This window comes from Myxocyprinus asiaticus, chromosome 7 (genome assembly GCF_019703515.2).
Source record: "Myxocyprinus asiaticus isolate MX2 ecotype Aquarium Trade chromosome 7, UBuf_Myxa_2, whole genome shotgun sequence".
In the NCBI taxonomy this organism is placed as follows: domain Eukaryota; kingdom Metazoa; phylum Chordata; class Actinopteri; order Cypriniformes; family Catostomidae; genus Myxocyprinus; species Myxocyprinus asiaticus.
In genome coordinates this window covers 37,128,950-37,151,173 of record NC_059350.1, presented here as the reverse complement: position 1 = coordinate 37,151,173, position 22,224 = coordinate 37,128,950, and the positions used below count along the sequence as shown (strand labels likewise).

Here is a 22,224-nt window from a genome sequence, read left to right as displayed (position 1 = left end):
CGAGTGTCGGTGACAAACGAACTCAAGAGATATATGCTTGTCGTGAACAGTAATAACAGGAAAAAAAGGTTTATCCTGCAATAACGGAGTTGAGTGCTTTTGGAGTTAGTATTGGATATAAATGTCTTGTTTTGCACGCACTGTAACTCTGGTGTGTGTGTGTCATGACAATCTTTGACAGTGACAACAGAACATCATATCGTCATATGGCAAAAAATGTGCAAAATCTGAGGGCTGTCCTGAGAGCGCTGCGATGGGCGGAACTCAGGGCCAACCCGAAAAAATGTGCAATTGGGCGGGTGGAAGTTAGGTATCTGGGGTTCCACTTGGGACACAGGCAGGTGCGTCCACAGGTTAAAAAAACCCGCAGCGATCGCAGCTTGCCCAACGCCCAAGACCAAAAAGGAGGTAAGGCCATTTTTGGGGCTGGCTGGCTGGCTGGCTACTACCGGAGGTTTGTGCCTAGTTATTCTGATGTCACCAGCCCGCTGACGACCTTACTAAACAGGGAGCTCCCGATCCGGTCCAGTGGACAGAGTCGTGCCAACAGGCTTTCCTTAAGGTAAAGTCTGCACTGTGTGGGGGGCCGCTGTTACATGCACCTGACTTCTCTCTCCCCTTTATTTTGCAGACGGATGCATCTGACAGGGGGCTGGGGTGGTGCTCTCGCAGGAGGTGCTGTTTATTATTCGCAAGCTCATCTTCAGGGAGATAAAGTACAGTACCATCGAAAAGGAGTGTCTTGCGATTAAGTGGGCTGTTCTTACCCTCCGCTACTACCTGTTGGGGTGGACCTTCACCCTCTGTTCTGATCACACTCCTCTGCAATGGCTACACCGCATGAAGGATACTAATGTGCAGATCACCCGTTGTTATCTGGCTCTTCAGCCCTTTAAGTTCGAGGTGATCCGCAGACCAATGGCGCAGATGGTTGTGGCTGATTTTCTCTCGAGAAATGGGGGGAGTAGGCCTGAGTCCACAGTGGGGGTATGGGGGGGGAGTGATCATGTGTCTGTCTGCAGGAGAGGGAAAGTGGTAAGGCTCGTCACCTGGGCTGTAATCACACTACACCTGTCTCTCATTATAGTGATGGCAGAGGGAGACCTGATAAGGCACGCCAGAGCGTTGGAGTGGGAGAGAGAGTGACAGCGGAGAGTGTTGTCTGCATGTGCATGTCATATTGTAGCGAGAAATGCCAAGACTCTTCTGTTTATTTTTGGCCACTAAGAGCTCTTTTATGTTAAAGTTTTGTGTGACACTGAACGAGTAAATAAAAATACTCACGTTGATAGTTTGCTGCCTCCTGACTCCTCCATTGCCCACAAACATAAATCCTTCACAAACACTTTGACAATAATTTAGCTATATATCTATATTTAATGTTTTATTTTACTTGAATTAATTACATGTGTCCATGATGTATTAAATAGCATTTAGCATAGTCTGCTCACCTTATTAATATAAGAAGTAATTAAAATATGTTTTAATAAAAAATAAAATCATTGTTAAAAAGAGTGTGGCCCTCGAGGCTAAAGGGATCCGACTTTCCAAAGTTGAGTACCCCTGTTCTATAGCTTGGTATTATTAAAAATTTCACAACTTAGTCCTGCTGTCCACATATGTTGCTATCAATTTTTTAGGAAAACTATTTGCCTTTTTTGTATTTTTTTTTAATGTTTATTAGATGCTACAAGTTACAAATCAAAAAGGGAAATGGAAAATGCACACAGTAGTCTTGCTCGGGTCTCAGAAGGTTAAAAGTGAATGTTTAGAATTAACTGTGTGTATCTCGCTGGGTGCTGCCATGTTTCCCTTATGTCATACACCAGCATCTCAGTGAAATCTGAAGTTGTGGATATCCGCACAAGTTTCCAAGTTGGAAGTTCTAATTCAAATGCTGTTCTATTGCACTTTGTCATGTGGGAAGCTGGAGATTCCAACTTTCAGAGTTGAATGGAACACAGCATCAGACCCAAGCTGATACTGTGGTATCAAGTATATTGGCTGGACAAAGCAGGAGTGTTCATTAATACATAATGCATTTGAAAGGGTACCTTTTTTGGTGGTCCATTGTGTGTGTGAGTGTGTGTCTTTTGTCTCTCCTCGTACAGTCGTCTTAGACATGACACAATCAACTCGTTCTCTTCCTGATCCGATTTAGGTCTGGCTTTCTGCACACAAACATGCACAGACAGAAGAGTTTGATGACTTCTCTACATTTCCACAAGATGGCATCAGTGATTCGATGACAGGACTTGACACACACTGCTAATCCAGACAGCTTATTAGTATAGAGTGTTATAGCGGTTTAAAGGTTGGAATAACTGAACTCACCATGGTGCTCTCAAACACAGCTGCCTGCTCCTGATTTTCCAGATCTGCCAAATGCCTCTGGAGTTCCAGCTTAGCTTTGGATGGATGAAGCCCTGCACACAAAACCACAGTCATACAATGCACACACAGAAAAACACATGCATACACTGCTACATCCAGCTGAATTCTGAATTTAAATCTGGGGATTTAAAATCTGTTCTAACTACAGGTTGCGCTAGAAAAATCTTTATCCGTCAATTTGACAGACTTATTTGTAAAATTTCTATCATAAAAAAATCACTTACAGCACCTTTTAGTTTAGCTTAGTAACTACAAGTTATTTTTTAACTAAGTCAGTGTGGCTTTAGAGGAAATAACTATCTGATCAGAACAATTTTTAAAAAGCACATACATACATGCACAAGTTCACAGGACTTTTTCAGTGTGCCTGATATCAACATAAAGTGACACATATGAGAAGCACAAATCTGAAGCTTAATATAGTGACAAGAAAAATTATGTGAACCCTCTGGAATTACCTGCATTTATGTATAAATTTGTCTTTAAATCTCTTTTGATCTTCATCTAAGTTACAATAATGAACAAACACAATCTGTTTTGACAAATAACACTAATTATTGTATTGTTCTTGTACATATTGAATACATCATTCAAACATTCACAGAGGAGGTTGGAAAAAGTATGTGAACCCCTAGGCTAATGACATCTACAAAAGCTAATTAGAGACAGGAGTTGGCAAACCTGGCATCCAATTAATGAAATGAGATTGAAGGTGTGGGTTAGAGCTACTCTGACTTATAAAAAGCACTCAAACATTTTGAGTTTGCTATTCACAAGAAGCATCTGTTGACACTGACCATGCCTCGCAAAAAAGAGATCTCAGAAGACCTACGATCAAGAATTATTGCTTTGCATAAAGCCGGAAAGGGAAATCTGGGAATCTCAAACAGATTAGATATTCATCTGTCCACAGTTAGACTAACTGTCTATAAATGGAGATGATTTAGTACTGTGGCTACTCTCCCTAGAAGTGGCCGTCCAGCCAAGATGACTCAAAGGGCACACTGTAGAATGCTCAATGAGGTAAAAAGAACCCTAGAGTGACAGCTAAAAACTTGAATGAATCATTGGAACTGATTAACATCTCTGTTAGCTGCTGCTTTCCAACAAAAACATTGCTGCGTGCCTGAACTTTGCCAAAGACCACCTTGGCACTCCACAACGCTTCTGGGAAAATGTTTTGTGGACTAATAAAACTAAGGTTGAATTATTTGGGAAGAACACTTAGCACTACGTATGGCGTAAAAAGGGCACCGCATACCAACATGAAAACATCATCCCAACGGTGAAGTATGGTGGAGGGAGCATCATGATTTGGGGCTGCTTTGCTGCTTCGGAGCCTGGACCCCTTGCCATCATAGAGCGAAAAATTAATTCCCATGTTTATCAAGATATCCTACAAGATAATGTAAGGTGGCTGTGTGCCAGCTGAAGCTCAGTAGAAGTTGAGTGATGCAGAAGTACAATGACCCTAAACATCGAAGTAAATCCACTACAAAATGGCTTAAAAAAAAAGAAAATCCACATTTTGGAGTGGCCCAGTCACAGCCCAGACCTTAACCAAATAGAGATGCTGTGGAATAATTATCCGTCAAAGTTTAAAAAGAAATTGGTAAATGACAGATCATTTTCGGTTAACGCAACCCCTGGTTCTAACATCCCCACATTCATGTTGTGGATGAACGATTTCCCAGTTCTGCCATTATTAAGGTTGTTTGTTAAGTCATTGTTGCGTTTAAAGGAATAGTTCACCCTAAAATGTAAATTCTTCTCTGTGAAAGTTATTTTTCAATGGAAAACAAAAGAAGAAATTCTGAAGAATGTTCTGCTGCTCTCTTCCATATAATGAAAGCATCTAGTGAATAGGGGCCAACATGCTCAAAAAAGGACAAAAAAAATCATAACAGTGTTAAAAATTTGTCCATAAAACTTGTGCTCTATATTCCAAGCCTTCTGAAGCAATATGATAGCACTGTGAAAGAAACTGATTAAAAAAATTCTTCAAAATATTTCTTTTTGTGTTCCACGAAAAAACAGTCACGAAAGCAGCACAGGTTAAGGTGATAACAGAATTTTCCTTTTTGGGAGAACTATTATTGAGTTCCCTGTACCAAATAAATTAGAGTGTGTGAACTAAAGCTGTACTAATGTGTACAAAAGAACACAAAAAATGAGGAAAGAGTAATAAAATGATACAATGATAAAAGTATGATAAGACTGAAGAAATGAAATGAAAGAAGTCTGACCCTCTATTCTGTCACACAGTTTGTGCAGCTGCTGAAGGGGACAGCTGTCACACTGCGCACTCTGGGTCCTACTGTTCTGATGGAGGGCGGCCACAGAGAACGCCTGCTTCAAAGTCAACATGATCTCATCCACCTGAACAAAGACACATTCAAACAGTTCAAGCAGTTCTGAGCTTCTGACTTGACAATTTGGAAAGAGTTTAAAGAAAATAAACAGTATTCCACTGAAATGTTCTGACTACTTACAGCTTAAAAACATCATCCCCAAACTTAAAATCCATGCATTAAAACTTCCATGATTATTACAACATGTAAATACATGTGCATATCAATTTATTTTTCTATTTTAGTACATAAACTGAAATGCTAACATGAATCTTCATATTTTCACTTGGCTGGAAAAGAATGTGACATTTTTCTGTCCTGTTAAGAGAAACTATTTTGAACATGTTCCTCATACAGAAACATTGTATTCATCTCTCCAAGGTTCTCACCAGAGCTTCGTTAGTGCACTGGAAAACATAACAGACAAACTGGCAGCCTCCACACTCCACCGACTCCCTGCATATGAAGCCAAAGTGGTCAACGTGTCGAATACCCTAAAGAAAAAGAATAATAGAGAGGAAAGAGAGAAAAAGAGCAAACAGGTCACATGTAATGTGTCACCACAACTAAATAAACTCTAATTGTGATAATCGGGCTTCATTATACATAAGAGAATTCACCAGCCATTTGTTTTTCACAATTCAGGTAAAACATGCTTAGTGATAGAAAAATGTAAACTTTCCAAAAAATCTTTTTCCTATTGTTGCAGATGTTTTCATGTCATTAGCTGGGTTTCCATCCAGCTAATTTTATGCGCAGTTTGAAATTGCACATAAGAAATCCTGAACACTTGATATGCGAATAAACTCTCAAAATTCACGTAGAATTTTATGCGCTAGCAGGAGGAGGATTTTCTAGAGATTTGCATTAGTTAAAATGCACATTAAGGTGATGGAAACAGATTATTTGCAAAACGATGACATGTGTTTGACCATTCGTGCACATGTTATAAGTGTGTGAGATAGATTGATATGACTGGCCCAACGAGAGGTCAGACCTTTGCACACAATTCTTCGAATATAGCCCTTGACATTCGGAAATATTTAACCAACAGCTAGTCATTAAAGTGGGTCCTCACAATCTGCCAGAACAGTTTTGAGAGTGGGCACTCCCAAGTATGAGGAGGCTGGCAGCGTGTGGGCATTGCATAAATTTCAGCCCTCATTATATCAGATATTACATTTATTCTATGGCGTCTCCTGGCAGTATTTAATAAAACGATGTGCAATTGCTCCAATCCTGCTATTAAAACTCTCCCAGAAGCAAGGAGGTCATTCAGCTGCTCCATCATGACAAGACGGGCTCCCTCAAGAAAATGTGAATGACTTAGTGGATAGAACGTACAACGATTCGTATTTTCTTTGGACACATTTTTTGAAAAGCACATAAAAAAATGTGAAACACTTATATGGAAACCCAGCTACTGACACAACAGAAACCATTCAGAAAATCAGAGATAAATATTCCAAATGATTTTCAACATAATGAAACTTAGAAGTGTAAGACTGAAAATGCTTTTATAGAGGTCAACGCAACTGCACTGTAGGCCTCTAAAAATGCATTTTGAGGCTTTTAAAGAAAGTCAAAGCATTTGTACTCAATCATATAATTATAACAGTGATGACATTTTGCAAACCTGAGAGCCCAGAGTTGCAACACTTTTCAAAAATTCACCCCAAAACAATTTATTATGCATAAACATGATTTTTATAAAAAGTCCAGTGGCTTCCTAAAAGCATGTTTTGGTTCTCTAAGGGTTAAAAACAAAAGGCTCAAATGTTAATTATTCTTCCCTTTTACAGCTTTAAAGTACTCCTTCTAATGTACTCCATATATAGCCCACTAACAGGCTGCAACCACCCATTAGGCAAATATACTTAAATACAATGCAGCATGTGAATAATGATATTTAAACAACAGATGTGTATGTGTACAATGAAAATACTGAGTGCTGATTCCTTTGCAGCTGTCATTAAGCTATGATTACTATGTTAGGAATTCGGTTGATGTCTTCCCTAATCATGCATAATTGTTTGATCAGATTTCTAAGAATACATCAGATTGAAGACCACTCACGTAGTGTACATGATACAGTCTAGTATAGTGTGCTGTGTTATAGGCAGGTTTTGGTAGTGATTGAGTATGTGTTACAAGGAGATTGTGAGAATTGAGGTGTGTTCACATTGACAGCAATTTGCAGAAACAAAGTGACCAACAGTCAGTCATTTTCAATGAGAGGTGGCCTTTTGAGCTGAAATGAGAAACAGGGACCATTTTTTTATAAGACTGCACTGATACAATTACATTTCGATATATTTTCTGATGATATTGTATCAATACTTTAGAGCATAGTATTGGAATTTTTATTTATCTATTTGTGTATTCATATCATGTCCTACAGTTAAAAAATAGAGAAGCAATTCGCCTAAATAAACGTTTATCAGCGTGGTCAGAGACGCTTCTGTGAGGCATGTGAGAGAATGGACCCGCAAAGAGAGAGATGGGCCTGTCATGGGAGATTCATCCAAAGTAGACTTACACAGGACACCTTCATGTGCTTGTCTGGATTTAAATGTTTTTCTACATAAACATGCAAAGACAGATGTCTTTGACCACTTGATACATATCTTGGCCGCTTTTTAAAGATGCGGTGTCGAGTTACAACTCTGAAGAGGAGAAGCTCTCTGTCATGGACATGTTTTTTCACCCATCTGTGCTATTTTTTAGTTGTTGGTGTATGAAAACTTGATGGAATGATACTGGAAACTGGATGTGGATGTGTCTTCAGCGTATTTTAGAGTGTATTGTTTGTTTGGCTCATATCATACCATCATAATACAATTCAAGCTTTGCATTTTTGATTAAGTTTCAAGAATGGCTGATTTCGAGGGGCTGCATGCTGTTAGCATGTGGGCACAGTGGGCATTTACACTGAAGTTTTAAGGAGGCGCTTATGCCAAAACCACGTGTTTCAGACAGAGGGCCAGAGACAGGGTGCAAAATTATCATATATTACCAAATTATGACTGTTTTAATGCAAAAGAAACTTTACTAACATTATCAGTGAACCTCGGGAAAGATAATACATCTATAAAAAAAGAGCATTTCATGACCCCTTTGAGGATATGACGGATCTTTTTTGCGCAATTTGGCGCAGTTTCACTCACGATCCAATTTTTAATCGTGGCACATGTATCATAATATGCATAATATAGTCAGCGTTGGGTGTATCCAATTAAAAAGTAATTAGTTACTGTAATTTAATTACTTTTGAGTCAAAAAATTAGTGTAATGCATTACATTTTAAATTCTTGTAATCATATTACAGTTACTGACTTTCAATTAAAGTTACTACTTTTAAGTACATTACTTGCACTAAAGTAATATGTATAATACATTTAAAATATTAATTCATATGTACATCTGTTAGCTTTTCTGTGTCAGCTGAAGGGCGTGCGACAATGAATAAAGAGGAAATATAGACATTTTAAATTTGAGTGGAAAACCAAAAACTTTTCTAGGAAAAGTGAGTTTGAAAATAACTTAAAAAGTACAATAATTAGTAATGTGATTACGTTTTAGGCGAAGTAATCAATAGAGTAATCTGATTACATTTAAGAGAAGTAATTATTTATTTGCAGTGGATTACTTATTTTGAGTAACTCACCCACCACAGGTTATAGTGAAGTGGTTGGCGACACCCAGCCCTTATTGGTGATGGCAACAAAGTTGAGCAACTTAATGTAAATGAGCAGGTGCAATGAATACCAATGGGAGTGAAGACAGTGGAGCTCATGTGATCGCTTCCTGATACAATTGAATAATGCCGCTGTGGAGCAACGCCTTAAAGTGTCAAACAGTACAGCGACTTGGCAACCTTTGGCTTTATTTGTAAAAGTGAGTGAGAAACGGACCTGTGAACAGAAGGAGATCTCTCTGAAGCTCTTCTCTATGGCCACTTTCTTAGTGTCAGGACTCACAAGAAAGATCTGTGAGCGTCCAATCTGCAATACAGAAAGATATATGCATGTCTAAGTTAAAAAAGGGAGATGTAAATTTGTTTTGTGACAAAAGAGCATATGTAAATATATGGGTGCATGCAATAAAGCCATTAATAACAGCTCTTTCTGGGGATGCTGACCAGATGATGTCAGAGCTGAGGCAGTTTCAGTGTAAACATCATGTCTTCAAATCAGTATGTGTTTGAAGACCATGCACATATTTGCTCAGTGAGATTAGACCTCCGTGTAACCACTATGTTTGACCAGGCTCCAGTTTTCCTCTGTGAGACTATAGCTGAGATCATAACTTATCAAGACCAGGCTTATTCTGTGGTGTTATTTTGAGAAATATTCAACATTCATTCATCCAATACATTCATTAGTGGTGCTATTCCCATCTTTCAAGAAAATTAACAACACTGTGACAACACTATACTCATAGTTTCTGAAAAATATTACAAACAGCAAAAGACACCAAAACAGATTACACAATAGCACACACATAACCACAAATTTGGTGGGACTTTCTTATCAAGTAGAGGCAAAACAAATTAAACTGCAATAGGGTAGTGATAATCACAATGCCAGTTCACTGTACTTCTGCAGGTAATTCCTGAATTATTTTAAAATAGTTTTGAGCTCTTTAAAACAGTGAGCTCACTATAATTGCTAGCTCATTTCCTGCTGAGGAGCTGACAGCTTCCTGTCTTTCTGAGAAACAGGAAGTGCAGGTCAGCTTTGTCCAACACTATGTGAAGCATGATAAGCCTTATTCCACATTTTATCTGTGTGCTTTTGAAACAAAATGTAAGAGTGTGCAAACCCTGTCACTGGCCATATCAATACACAAACATGTTCAAATGCACTAATCAAGCAGTAAAAACAACCGAATCAATGAAATCCTTAATGAATGTGTCAAAGCTCATTCTCACAGGTCATTATAAATGAGTAAAACCATGTGCCATGTCAGCGGCACTAAACAGAGTGAAAGAGTGGATGTGAGTATGAATCTCAGTACGCTGGATTACATTTCTCACAACTAACTTTTGTGCCATTTTGCAATTACTTCTAACCAACTGCACCCAAAGTAATATTTTGTAGATGTGAAGTCAGTTCTCCTCCAGTTCACAGTTTCCACATTCATCAAATTAACTATGGACATGTTCTACTAAAGCCAAGTGCACACTACACAACTTGGGAGTGGCAGTCGACCCAACCCTGCGACGCAAAGGGGGGAATTCACTAAGAATAAATTTGCAACTTGGATGAAAACACAGCTAATGACTTTGTTTGAATACTCAAAATGCAACACAATTTCAGCACTGATTGCGACTGCTTAAACTTTTTTTATTTGCAGGTGGTTAGTGAATAAGCAGCAGCTTTCTGCGCTGAAATACCACATGCAAAATGGCAAAAAAAAAAAATTGTGAATTCAACCCAAAGTCTTATGTTTTCTGACATGTTCGTGCACACACTGCACAACTGATTGCAGACTGGCTGTATCAACTACATGACCATTTGTCCCCGACTGAAAATATGATCTGGAAATTCATTTACAAACACACACACAAAGTAACGGGAGAGTTTTATTTGCGATAACACACGACAAACAACAAACAACATGAAAGAAGGGCTTGCAACCGTTGTTTCACTGATTTGCACAGAACTGGAAAAAACTATTGAAAATTATGAGGAGACAGCAGTTCAAGAGATGTGGGTGATGTTTTATTTTATCTTTAAATTACTATTTGTCTCCTGCTTTCTCAATACCTTGCTCTCCTTGTGCAATCTTTCTGTATTTCATTGTCTGTTGCTTATTGCCCGTCTCTCGCTCGTCAGGACAGTGTGCACAACTGAGGACTTATTGGCCAGATTTCAGACAGATTTGATATCCATTGTAGCGTCTGCGACCTGTCCTTGGTAGTCGCAGGAGTATGCACACTACAAGACTGTCGGAAAATTCTAGTAGCAGACCACTTGCCGACTAGTCGATGACTTAAAACACCAAAGGAGAAGAGATTGAGTTGTGTAGTGCACGCTAGGCTTAAGACTGACAACCATAAAGTTTATAATTACTGTTCTTTGTCATAATTTTTAAACAGTATATCTACTGCTTTATCATTTAAAACCAAACACAGTTTATGTTTTGCTTGAAAAGTGTGCTTGTGGTATCCATTTTTAATGTGAAGGCCACTTGGTTTGATATTTTATCTAATACAATGATTTTTTTAAGTGTGGCTTTTTTCTGTCCAAATACATTTTGAGCCACACAGATGTGTCTAAATAAAACGAAGCAATGATGGATTTAAAACAGACTTGTTTAATGAGCATGTCCTTCAGGCTAAAACACTCACATACCATCACACACTCTACTTGGGGGGAGAAACTGTATGACTACAAAATATGACCATAAGTGGAGAGCCAACTTCAAGACAGAAACATACCTGCACAAAAAGTATGCATACAGTATATACACATACAGGCATAAGGCAAGTGTGTATACCCCACCACAGCACTGTCATACAAATACTACAAGTAAAAATGTTTAGATAAAAGCATGTGTGCAGCATCTCTGCAGTGAAATATTAAGACAAAGACAGTTTCTTTGAATGCCTTCAAGAGAAGCCCAAATAATATCCTGTAAAATTTAAGAGATTATGACACGTTGGTATGTTGTTAATGTGACATACCAAAGCACCTTTTGGAAGAGTCACCATTTAATCCTGAACAGTCAGTTTCTTAGGAACAAAATCAAAGGACTCATGTGGTGTTGGTGTTTCAACTAAAATCCGTTTTGTTGATTATGTAGCAGTTCCAGCGTAGGGTTTTGGTTAGGAAAGCAAATTATATGCAAGTTCAAAAAAGTGAACATGAAGCAGATCAAGATGGAATCAAGTAGGTCTGTAATACCTTGAGACAGCAAACCATTAGCATTCCAATTTATCTCAATGGCGGATGCTCGGCTGGCCCAGGACCCCCCAGAAGTATGTAAGTCATATTTTCTCATGGGCATTCAGTTCCGCAGATAGGATTTTTTTTTTTTTTATCATCTGAGACATAAATGTCATGTGACCAATTACTCTAGAGCCAAAGGGAAATGTTGTCTTGACATGCTGACAATGCTGAAAGGCTGATGGCCCTTCACTAGCAACTATACTGTTCTGTGAGGCAGTCAATTTCACACTTTTAAGAGCCCTCCAAAAATCAGGCATTGGTCAAACATATTATAAACATACATAAAAATCACAATAAATATTTGTGATTTATATGTTACTTCCAAACAAAATTGTTTCACCACAATACACAACTACATTTGAAAGGCTGTCAATGGAGAAACATGCTTTTTGGGCCCATATGGTGCAGTTACAACATCTACCAGGGCTAACTGGGCCGTGCTAACCAGCCAAACCTTGACCCCTGAGAGGGGATCCATATACACTCACTGAGCACTTTATAAGGAACACCAGTACACCTACTTGTTCATGCGAATATCTAATCAGCCAATTGTGTGGCAGCAGTGCAATGCATAAAATCATGCAGATCCGGGTCAGGAGCTTCAGTCAATGTTCACATCAAACATCAGAATGGGGAAAAATTTGTTCTCAGTGATTTGGACTGTGGGATGATTTTTGGTGCCAGATGGGCTGGCTTGAGTATTTCTGCTGATCTCATGGGATTTTCACGCAAAACAGTCTGTAGAGTTTACTCAGAATGATGCCAAAAACAAAAAGCATCCAGTGAGTTGCAGTTCAGCAGACAGAAATGCCTTGTTGATGAGAGAGATCAACAGAGAACAGCCAGACTGCTTCAAGCTGACAGAAAGGCTACGGTAACTCTGATAACCACTCTGTACAACTGTAGTGAGCAGAAGAGCATCTCAGAATGCACAACATGTCGAACCTGGGTGGATGGGCTACAACAGCAGAATACCACGTCTTGCACTTTATTAGAACTATAGTGTTCCTAATAAAGTGCTCAGTGAGAGTATATACATATTGGATTTGAGCTAAAACAGAGGTGTAATAGCAGTAGCAGACTGTTTAGTGATATCAGTGTATATGGTTCTGGTGTTTATAAAGGAGCATGTGAGAGAGTGTATGTGTGTCACTCACAGTGAACAGCATGGTTCTGTTTTCCTGTAGGCTGGTGGGTTGGACCCCAGTTGCTCCATCTGCAGCCCGTCGCTGGAGCTCCGGTGAGAGGCCGTTCTCATTCAGCCCCTGGAGGGATGGAAAACTCAGATCTCTTTTGAAAAACAGAGGTTGCTTCCCTCCTCCATCCGTTCCCTCGTTTGCTCCATTCGTCACCTGGATGTAAAACAAAATTAAATATCAGGACCAAAATGTTCAATATTCCAAGGTAACTTTTAACACTGTCAAAAAATGGTCACAAAGAACAGAGAACTAGAGCAGGGAATCTTAATCTTGGGGCCACAATGTCTGCAAAGTAATTGTTATTGGAATTTCCGGCAAAAAACAACAGAACTATTGACATTAGCGAGAGTAAAAAAAGGTCAATCTGTTAACTTTATGCAATTTTATTTTTTGAAACAGGGTAGCAGTGTCAGAAATTAACTTTTCCATTAAGGGCCAATATTTGCCACCTGGATTTGATTTTCAGGGGCATTTTTTACCTTTATAAGGGCATTTTTTGTAATCATATAGAACATAAACTGTGCCTTATCTGTTTATGTCAAACATGTCAATTCATTAATACAAATTCTCAACACTGAGAATTTATTACACTGTAAAAAAAAACTTCTGAGGTAACCTAAAAAATGTGCTTTATGTGGTAACATCTAAATTCATTGGTTTTGTTCAATTTAAATTTTTTATTTAATTCTGACTATATCATCCAAAGAATTTCGGTTACACCAATGAACATAACTTTTATTAAATCTACTTTTTTCAGTGTACCTCTCATCCTACGAATTAATCAACATCATGTCATATTTGATGCCATAATATGTATAACTATGACCATAATAGCATATTAAGAACTATATCAGATGTTACAAATAAAAAACAATTCATTACGAGGGCAATTTTGCCCCGAGCCCCCTTTAATTTCTGACCCTGCAGGGCAGGCAGTAGGGGTGGGCGATATGACCAAAATCTTTTATCACGATATGAATAATTTTATATCATGATAACAATATATATCACGATATAGTTTTTTTCTAACATACAGTATGTCATGCATTAAAGAGCAATATAAATATTAATTTGAAGTTTAAGGACGTATTTTATGCTTCCACAAACTCAAGTGAGTTGTTTTGTACTGTTGCGCTTGTTCATGTGGATTTCTCTGTGTTAAGGGGCAGTAACACTACACTTCATGCTTCATTCCCTCCCATTCAAACGAATCCGAATGCTGGAGACTGGAAACAAAAGCTCATGCGAAGAAATTTCGTGTTTGTCTGTGGGTAGAAGTTCAAGTTTGGTGAACTCTGACCTGCGAATCCGTATGACGAGAGGACACATGACCAATAGAAGATCACAACTTCACAAGCTGTCCTCTTGGCTCAATGCAAAGAATACATATTTTAAAGCTACATGTTTTATTGTTGCAGGAAAATGAGTAGACAATATATTTGAATATTTTCAATAAAATATTACTTGTTATATGTGATGTATTATTTACTTTCACCAGAAGCCCTTCCATGTGACATCCTATCCTGGTCCAATGCATTGTCAGAAAGAAATGTGCATGCTCAAAGCCTAGTGTGACTGCCCCTTTAGAGGTGTGTTTCTCAACTGGTCTCTACTGTAAGCACAACCTCGCTGATTACATTACATGTAATTAAAACAGGATCTTTTCACAGAAACAATGCTTCTTCTCCATGTCAGTGTTTCTGCTACCGGATTTTAAAGTAATGGTTTCTGTTCAAAAATTTAGGCAAGATATTCAGCCTTTGTTTTCTTTTGGCAGAAAATCTAAAATTTACTTCGCATTATCTGGTGTCATCGCACTGGAAAAAAGTAAAAAAATAAATAGAAATGCTGATCTAGAAAGTTGTGTGTTCAGAATATAGAAACATAAATGCTGAGTGTAACCTGTGTTAGCGAAAATGCCCGTCTGATGCCCGCTGCAAGTGAGCCTGTGACGCTGACACGTCCAAACTTCTCGATACACTCATCTATCAATGCGGGTGGAGCTTTCTTATGGGCCACCACCACTCGCCCACAGAACAATACTTCAAACTTCTTAGCAAAGGCTGTTGCTGCATCAGCCGTCGTTGCCGTGGAGGCATCTGTCTGATTGTTGCAAGGCAATGATAAGGGAGTGTCTTCTTGTCGGGCAGAACTTTTGCCGGCCTGTCTGAGAGTGCTGATGATCTCTGGAACCTGCAAAAAGATGCAAGAGCGAGGAGAAATAGAGAGGGAAAGAATGAGGTAAAGTTAGCAATGTGAGAGTAAACTAAACCCTTCAGCAATCTTAATCTGGATTTTATATAGATTTTATAAATATATTTGAATGCTTGGGCAGCACAAGCACACTTTTATAAATCCGTTCATTCTGCTTTGAAAGGCAAGAGAGAGAGAGAGAGAGAGAGAGAGGGAAGAAAAGAATGAGGTAAAGTAAGATATGTGAGAGTAAACTTACCCTTTTAGCAATCTTAATCTGCATTTAATTAGGATTTTATAAATATCAATGAATACCTTGACAGCACAAGTACAATTTCAATGCAAGTTCAATACAACTTAAAAAACTGATTACAAAATAAAAAAGTGTGCAAATCCATGTGTACAGAAATGCACTTACAGCTAGAAGAGAATAAATAAACAACCACACATTTTCAGTGCATCTAAAGCGTGAACAGACAGTTGTGAGGTGCTGAATGCAGTAGCTCTGGTTGTGATGGTCAAGGGAAAATTACTTCATGAGTGCTACAGAGCCAAGAGGAAAATATGAGTGCTTTAAATGTCAATCCAGTGGAGAATTGACTCTAAACATCAATACGTGTAGCTGTGATGGTGTGACAGACTCTGGCAGACCTACACAAAACCAAGTCTTGCAAAACATTACCACTTTCAGTTTCAAAATGTAATGTCATGGTTTAAAACATCATAAAGTGGATACACTGTTGAGCCTACATTCACACAGTGCACTTCACATTATGAATGTACCAAAATTAAATGTTCAGCTTTGTATACAAATAACACAACAGTCAACTTGGAGTCATGGGGATGGTTGCACCAGCCAATGCGTAAGTTACAACTTAGACTAGTTATAGTGCAAATGGGCACCAAGTTACAATTTATGCACCACTAAATATTTGAGTGTTGCACCAAATTTATTTTCAGTGAAACGTAACCCTACATGTCAACTAAATATTCATGGAAGCATCCAACCAGGTATAACGTTTGGAAATAAAATGCAAACAGATTAAATGATATCAATGAGCTCATGTTTGGTGTGACAGACTTCAATGCTTAAGACAAAGGCTATATGATGATGTCGATATTTACACTCGATTACATATGTGATAGAGAACATTATGTAAAAAACTTACTTCTTAGTGGCTCTTAAGCATAAAACTAATCTAAACGGTGCACTTTCCTGTGTGTGTCGCCCACTTTCACTTGCATGAAAGGTTACAAAATTTACAACACACTAAATACTGTATATAGGATATTAAAATGAACAAATGTCAATTTTTCCAGTCTGCGGTTGTAACAGTTCAATGATGGCAAAGGAGGAATCTGGGTCCGGCTTGACAAACATGTAAGACACTTTAATGTAGCACGTTTCAGTGTACATTAAACACTACAACATAGCTGCTTTTCAGCAGCTGCAACACATATTGCTTTTCAGCATTACACCATCGACAATGACACACAGACAGACAGCTTCATATGTGTCTCACTCTCTGTGTGTCTCTCGACTGCAGCGCTGGTTGCAGCTTTATCCCTTGCCCGCCAACACCGCAATCACCCACAGCTGGGCAAGATAATTCGCTTCAGGTGTCCATCCTGGTCTCGCTCTGCACCGTTGTCTCTCACCCCGTCCTACTCGCCAAAGCGGTATTAGTTTTTATTGCAGCCTCTGAAAATTATTAGTAACATATTTAAATATACAGTTTATTATATTCCTTTTTTACATGTTGTATTTCAATGGAAAATGTATTAATTTGTTACCGCTGACAGTTACTTGAGACAAAAAGATTTAAACATCAATCGTAAAAGATAAAACTGACATGAACGGCTTCTGTTTAGAAATTTGAAGGCTGCTTATTGGATCAATAGAAGTAAACGTCATATTATATGAATGCATATTGCTAAAAAAAAAGTTTTTTTGCTGCTCGTTCAATTTACTTGAAAAAAGAACTGAAGCAACACAATTCAAGAACATTTTGTCACAATTTGATTTTGAGTTCAATCCATTTAAATTTGTGAAATTTATGTGTAAAAAAAATGTGTACGGTTTACTTAATCCATTTGAGTTGGGACTACATGAATACTTTTTGTGGTGTTAATGTAGCATCGATAAAACTGGGCAGGGGATTTCCATTTCCTAACATGATTTGCATGGGACTCGATTGGGAGAGTACATTATAAATTAAGTGTTATTTTATGTGTTTTTGTGCAAGATGCATATAAAAGGGGATACTTGTTAGTGTTTAATGTTTTGTTAAGATTTAGAAGAGTTTCTGTTATGTTGGAGTTTTGGGTTAAGAGTGGAGCTTGAGCTAACGATGAGGGCAGGTAGATGTCACACATGAAACTGATTGCTCGCTTCGTTGAGCAAATAGTCTCCTAACCATAGCATAGATACTAAACTACACTGTAGTGATTCAAACCAGCATGTATTTAGCATGCTAACATTCATTTAACTAATTATTTCATAAAAGAGATTTATTTGAGCTACACTGACATGTCTAATTTTTTGGACTCAATTCAACTAGATTCTTTCTACATAAAGTTTTTGTGTTGAGATTACATAGTATATTTAAGTTAAGAAAACTAATTTCAAGTTCAGCCAAAGAGCTATTTTTTTTTTCTTTTTTTTTTTGAAGGTACACAGAGCTTATGACCTACTAGCTACTGTGAGTCTTGTGTTAAGAACTGGAGGTGCAACCAAATTAAGCACTGACTTAGTTTTAAAAAAAATAACTTGTAGTTACTAAGCCCTTAGTTTAAACTAAAAGGTGCTGTAAGTGATTTTTTTATGAAATGACATGCAGAAAACATCCCTATTACCTGTCAAATATCACTGAAATAGGTGCCATGAAATATCACACCTGTTTCTGTAACAATCCTAAGCTGGGTAAACAGCATGGTAAAAGATCTCCACAGGCCATGGTCAGATCGTTTGTTTGGCCAATCAGCAGACTTTCTGCCTGTCAATCATTGTGTACATTCACAGGGCAGCCCGTATATTATTGTATAAGTGCCAGTATGGTGTCCTGCTCCCGTGAAACGCTCAAGGTCAGGATGGAAAAATCCTAAGAGGGACCCATCGCCCTCCATCTGCTCCAACACAATGGTCTCTAGTGTGACTTTGTGTGCACGCATGTCTTTGGAGTGCGAGGTTTTGGTAAAGGGGGCGTGGCTAAATCAACGGCTAGTCTGGTGGAAGTTCCAGAGCACCTAAAATTGCTTACGGCACCTTTTAGTGAGACCTTACGCACAGCTGGTGCAACCCGACCCTGGTGTTAAATCCCTTCCTGAAGGGTCAAAGTTTACTCTGGTCAAAAATTAGGCTCCAAAAAGCATTATAACTATGAACTAGATTGTTATATTCTGAGACAGGGGCGGTGCTAGGGTCAGTGGACATTCGGTGCTTAGCTCAGACCACTGTGGATATGGGGCCATACTTTGATGAAATATCAAAATATAATATGCTTTATAATAAAAATTTGAATACATCTATGAGGTGCCATTTATATATTAAACTAAAAAAGTCTCACTAACATTTGTCTTAGATACGCTCGACGATCAGAAATGATATGCTTTTAACACATATACTTTAAAACGCGATTAAAAAAGAAACACTATTTTGTCCCTTTCGGCTTTCCGTAGTTTGACACATTCAGTACGGCTGTGTACTGTTTTCATTGATTCGTCGGGTGCTTAAGTTAATGTAAGAGAAAGCAGGTTGTAAACAGGCTAAATAGGTACAAGAGATGAAAAATAATAGCTAGATCTGCTAAAGTTTGTTAGGTTTATTGCATCGTGTCTTAATAAAGAGTTTTGCTACAAACACAAATGCCCTGGCTCGTGACTTTAAAGTTAGCAAATTCCTCGAGTACATCTGTATATTTCTCCATGTTTTCAGGGTTATATATCTAAATATTTGGTACTTACTGCATCTGGATGGACCAACTCAACACAGTTTCCAAGACACAGCCACAATCAGGTGCCGCAAGCTCTCTTCTTGCATGCGCACACAAAGGCTACATGAGCTGGAAAGCAGCTGCTGACAAGACAGCGTGTGGCTAATGAACTGAGTCTGTATTTAGTGTTATCAATACCGTAGAAAGACAGGAATCATAGAATTTATATATATTACACTAACTTTAAAATGTAATGTTAAAATAATAAAATGTAATATGTTTTCATATCAACTTGATACCTAAGCACTGGTACTTCTGATGTCACTACAAAAAGATAATCAAAACATTCGGGGCTTTATGGAAGCTTAAGCCCTGGTAGCCCAGCCCTGGAGACCCCCATGTTCTAAGGAAAATTTAAATAGTTCAACCCACACAAAAATCGCTACCAAGATGTCATTCTCAGCAAGTAGGGATTTTGTTTTCCTACTGAGGCTAGACAGCAAGTGTACAGTATTTGCTTCTTTGATAGCATGTCTCCACTGTATTTATCTAATCATGCCCACCGAGCACTTTAATCTAGACAAAACCAGACTTTGAAACATTTGCCAAAAGCTACTTCAGATCAATTTAACTGACCATTTTTAGCAAAAATACACACTTATTCCAGGGCTCAACAATAAGAACTGCCCAACGGCCCGGGGCCAGTGTGAGAGAGATTCAGGCCAGATGCTAGAACTGTCACTTGCCTGATCGGACCAGTGCAGCATTTATAATGTTAGTGCAAGCAGACAACATGTGAAAGAGCACAAAAATTACACGGAGCGAACAAAGACTACTATAACTGAGCTCTCAGAGACAAGCGAGCGTGATTATATTTTAGCTCGCAAAGACGTGTAAGCACATAATATACTGGACGCAGCAAGGCACAGTCGCGTGAGCGATAAAAGAGCATGCAGACACCAAGCACGCTCTCCTAGAACTATCCTCGCTCTTTTCCAAGTGTCTTAGCAGCATCAATTACCAATTGTGTAGAAAAAAATCAGACTTCATGAATTTCGGAGCGGGATTGCACGTCTTGCGCAACATTTTAAGAATTCCCGCACATTTCGTGTTCACAGTGCGTGAAATTCCCACATATTTTCGTTTTAACATGTTGGTGAAAATTAGCAATCCACACATTGGAACACAAGAAATCAACGGGTTCTTTCTGTTGGACTGTACATCCATCTATCTCCGTGCATCTCACTCATCATCTCTCTTTGTAAAGGGACAAAGCACTAGTTTTGTTCCCACAGTAAAAATAAGCGCATTTTCTCTCATTAATTTGCTTTTATGAACGTAATAAACTGTTAAATCCTTGCTATCCACGTGGCTGGAAATCATCAGCTGCTCAGTATCCAAAATTTAAATATACATTTAATTAGGTAATATTTCAAAGCGAGATGACAATGGCAACTGTAATGAAAAGAAGCAAAAGCACTTTGGCTATTATTATTAGAAGAGTTGTTCAGCTCGAAGGTGACATTTAAATCTGTCTACTTCATATCATTCTCATAACACACCTGTTACATTTCTCATTTCTGGACTGTACAGGTATTTTCATTATATGCTTTGTGTATCACTGTCAGTTTTAGTCTTGTTTGGGTTGTCTAATTTTATGTTTATGTCCACATTCTTAATTCACAGATTAGGTCTAATGTCTACCTACTCTACATTACACGTCACAACCGATTTATTAGCTAGGTCTCCTCTCTCAGGGATTCTTATGTTTATTACATTCAGCCAATAATCAAATCTTTAACTCAGAAACTAAATAATTGACAGCATGACTAAACGGGTGACCGAAAACCATCCTCTGCTCCACAGAACTCTTTGCTTAAAAACACGTGTAAATGGTGGGACGGCTGAGGGTAATATGATGCATTTATGAATTTATATCTGTAAAGTGCTAGTATGAGATTACATAAGGCATAAATCATGTCTTGTAAATTATAAATGCAACACAATTTTGGGGGAAATTGTCTTAAAAACATTATATATATAAAAAATTGTTAACTTCGGACACATTTTTTTAAAGCCATGATGGTAAAGACAGATATTTTTAATTTTGTGTTGGGGCCAGTGAAAATGTTGGCAGGGCGAGTAAAAATCTGAAGCACTGGCCTGACCAGGCCAGTAGAAAAAATCATTTGCATTGAGCCCTGCTTCTCTATAATGGGCCAAGGAGAATTTAATATATCTAAACTTTTCTCACCAGACAGCTGCAGCATTTAGGCTGGTTATTTTCTGCTAACCAAATCTTTAATTCACTGGTATGCAGATTTACTAAGATCTCAAATAACTGGTGCTAATTTGCTTGTGCAGTCTATGAAATTGCGTGTGCACATCGTGGGCGTTTTGCGGGTGATTTACTAAGAAAAATCGTGCAAATAACTACACGTGCAAAATATGTTGGACACTCTACAAAAGGAGGCTTTTGTGTGTGGTACTTGCACCAAATGCAGTTACAGTACAGCTCTCACTAAATACCATTTTATTTTTATTCAATATGGCATTTAGCCTATATGTTTATTTACAGGATTGTATCATAAAATCCATGCTATTTAACGTGTAAGAGTAGTTGATGAGAATGCACATCACACACTTCACTTGAAATATTCATAATTCACAAAGAAAATACAATATTATGCAACTGTTAAACCATCGCACCACTGATGAATACTTACTGTAAATGAAATCTGAATTTCAACCCGCTATTATTTTGACCATGGCAAAGTTAGCTGTGCACGAGACAGACACGGGAGCTGCACGGTACAGAACTTGCATTCCCTGTTCATTTCAAGGGATCAAAATTAAACCTGTTCGCATACAGGTGCGTTTCGGCCTGCCTACTGGAATCACCACTTTAAATATTTTGCAATATTTCGGCAGTTAAAAACAATGTTTAAAACATTAAATTACGTAATAATTTGGGCATAATAGGCTTATGATGTTATCAGTTATGATATCGAGTTTTAAAATAATAAAATAAAACAGTTTTTTCATGTGTATTAATTTAATTTCACATTAATGTGTTAGTAAAGGGTGTTCTACGTATTATCTGTTCTCAAAGTAAAATTTTTGTCACAATGACAGCATGACACACAGTGCAAATCAGATTAATACCTGTCTTTCATTCGTATTAATTTGCTCTCGTAGT

General features: G+C 38.1%; 1 protein-coding gene across 5 annotated transcripts in view; it reads right to left on the bottom strand.

Annotated features, from left to right (window-relative positions):
* The window catches only part of tbc1d1 (TBC1 (tre-2/USP6, BUB2, cdc16) domain family, member 1), a 104,394-nt gene that overhangs the window by 46,060 nt on the left and 36,110 nt on the right, over window positions 1-22,224 (bottom strand). For all 5 annotated transcript variants that reach the window (XM_051701927.1, XM_051701921.1, XM_051701922.1 and 2 more), the window contains 7 exons: window positions 14,803-15,093; window positions 12,859-13,053; window positions 8,660-8,749; window positions 5,135-5,239; window positions 4,641-4,773; window positions 2,335-2,426; window positions 2,055-2,171 (listed from right to left, as the gene is read on the bottom strand). In XM_051701927.1, coding sequence (XP_051557887.1) covers window positions 2,055-2,171; window positions 2,335-2,426; window positions 4,641-4,773; window positions 5,135-5,239; window positions 8,660-8,749; window positions 12,859-13,053; window positions 14,803-15,093 — 1,023 coding nt within the window. The remainder of the gene's footprint in view (window positions 1-2,054; window positions 2,172-2,334; window positions 2,427-4,640; window positions 4,774-5,134; window positions 5,240-8,659; window positions 8,750-12,858; window positions 13,054-14,802; window positions 15,094-22,224) is intronic.